The sequence below is a fragment of the Camelina sativa genome, unplaced genomic scaffold (genome assembly GCF_000633955.1).
Source record: "Camelina sativa cultivar DH55 unplaced genomic scaffold, Cs unpScaffold20286, whole genome shotgun sequence".
Taxonomy (NCBI): domain Eukaryota; kingdom Viridiplantae; phylum Streptophyta; class Magnoliopsida; order Brassicales; family Brassicaceae; genus Camelina; species Camelina sativa.
The window spans coordinates 1-279 of NW_010941284.1; the positions used below are offsets into that span (position 1 = coordinate 1).

General features: G+C 43.4%; 1 protein-coding gene across 1 annotated transcript; it reads left to right on the plus strand.

Annotated features, from left to right (window-relative positions):
* Positions 1-5: 5 nt before the first annotated feature.
* LOC109132094 (chromatin structure-remodeling complex protein SYD-like) lies at positions 6-275 on the plus strand (the record flags this gene model as incomplete). Its single annotated transcript, XM_019243212.1, has 1 exon — positions 6-275. A coding segment is annotated over one exon (270 nt), but the record flags the coding sequence as incomplete, so codon positions are not given.
* Positions 276-279: the final 4 nt, after the last annotated feature.

A 279-nucleotide genomic window follows, 5' to 3' on the forward strand; every position in this document is an offset into this window, starting at 1 on the left:
AAGGTACACGCGATCATTTAGAGGCAACAACGGAATCTGAAACTGTGTTTACTGAGAGCCAGTTAGCTGATATAGAGCCATCATCGTCTCTTACAGTTGTGCGTAAGAACATTGAGTATCAAGATCAAGTTGAAACTGCTGGATGTGAGTTAATTGAAGGTTCAGAACCTCAAGTTCAATTAGAGTCATCCGCAGAGCCAGAGGAAGACATGCACGTTCAGTTAGAGGCAGTAAATACACCTGAAACCTCAGAGCTAGTGGAAGGTACACGCGATCATT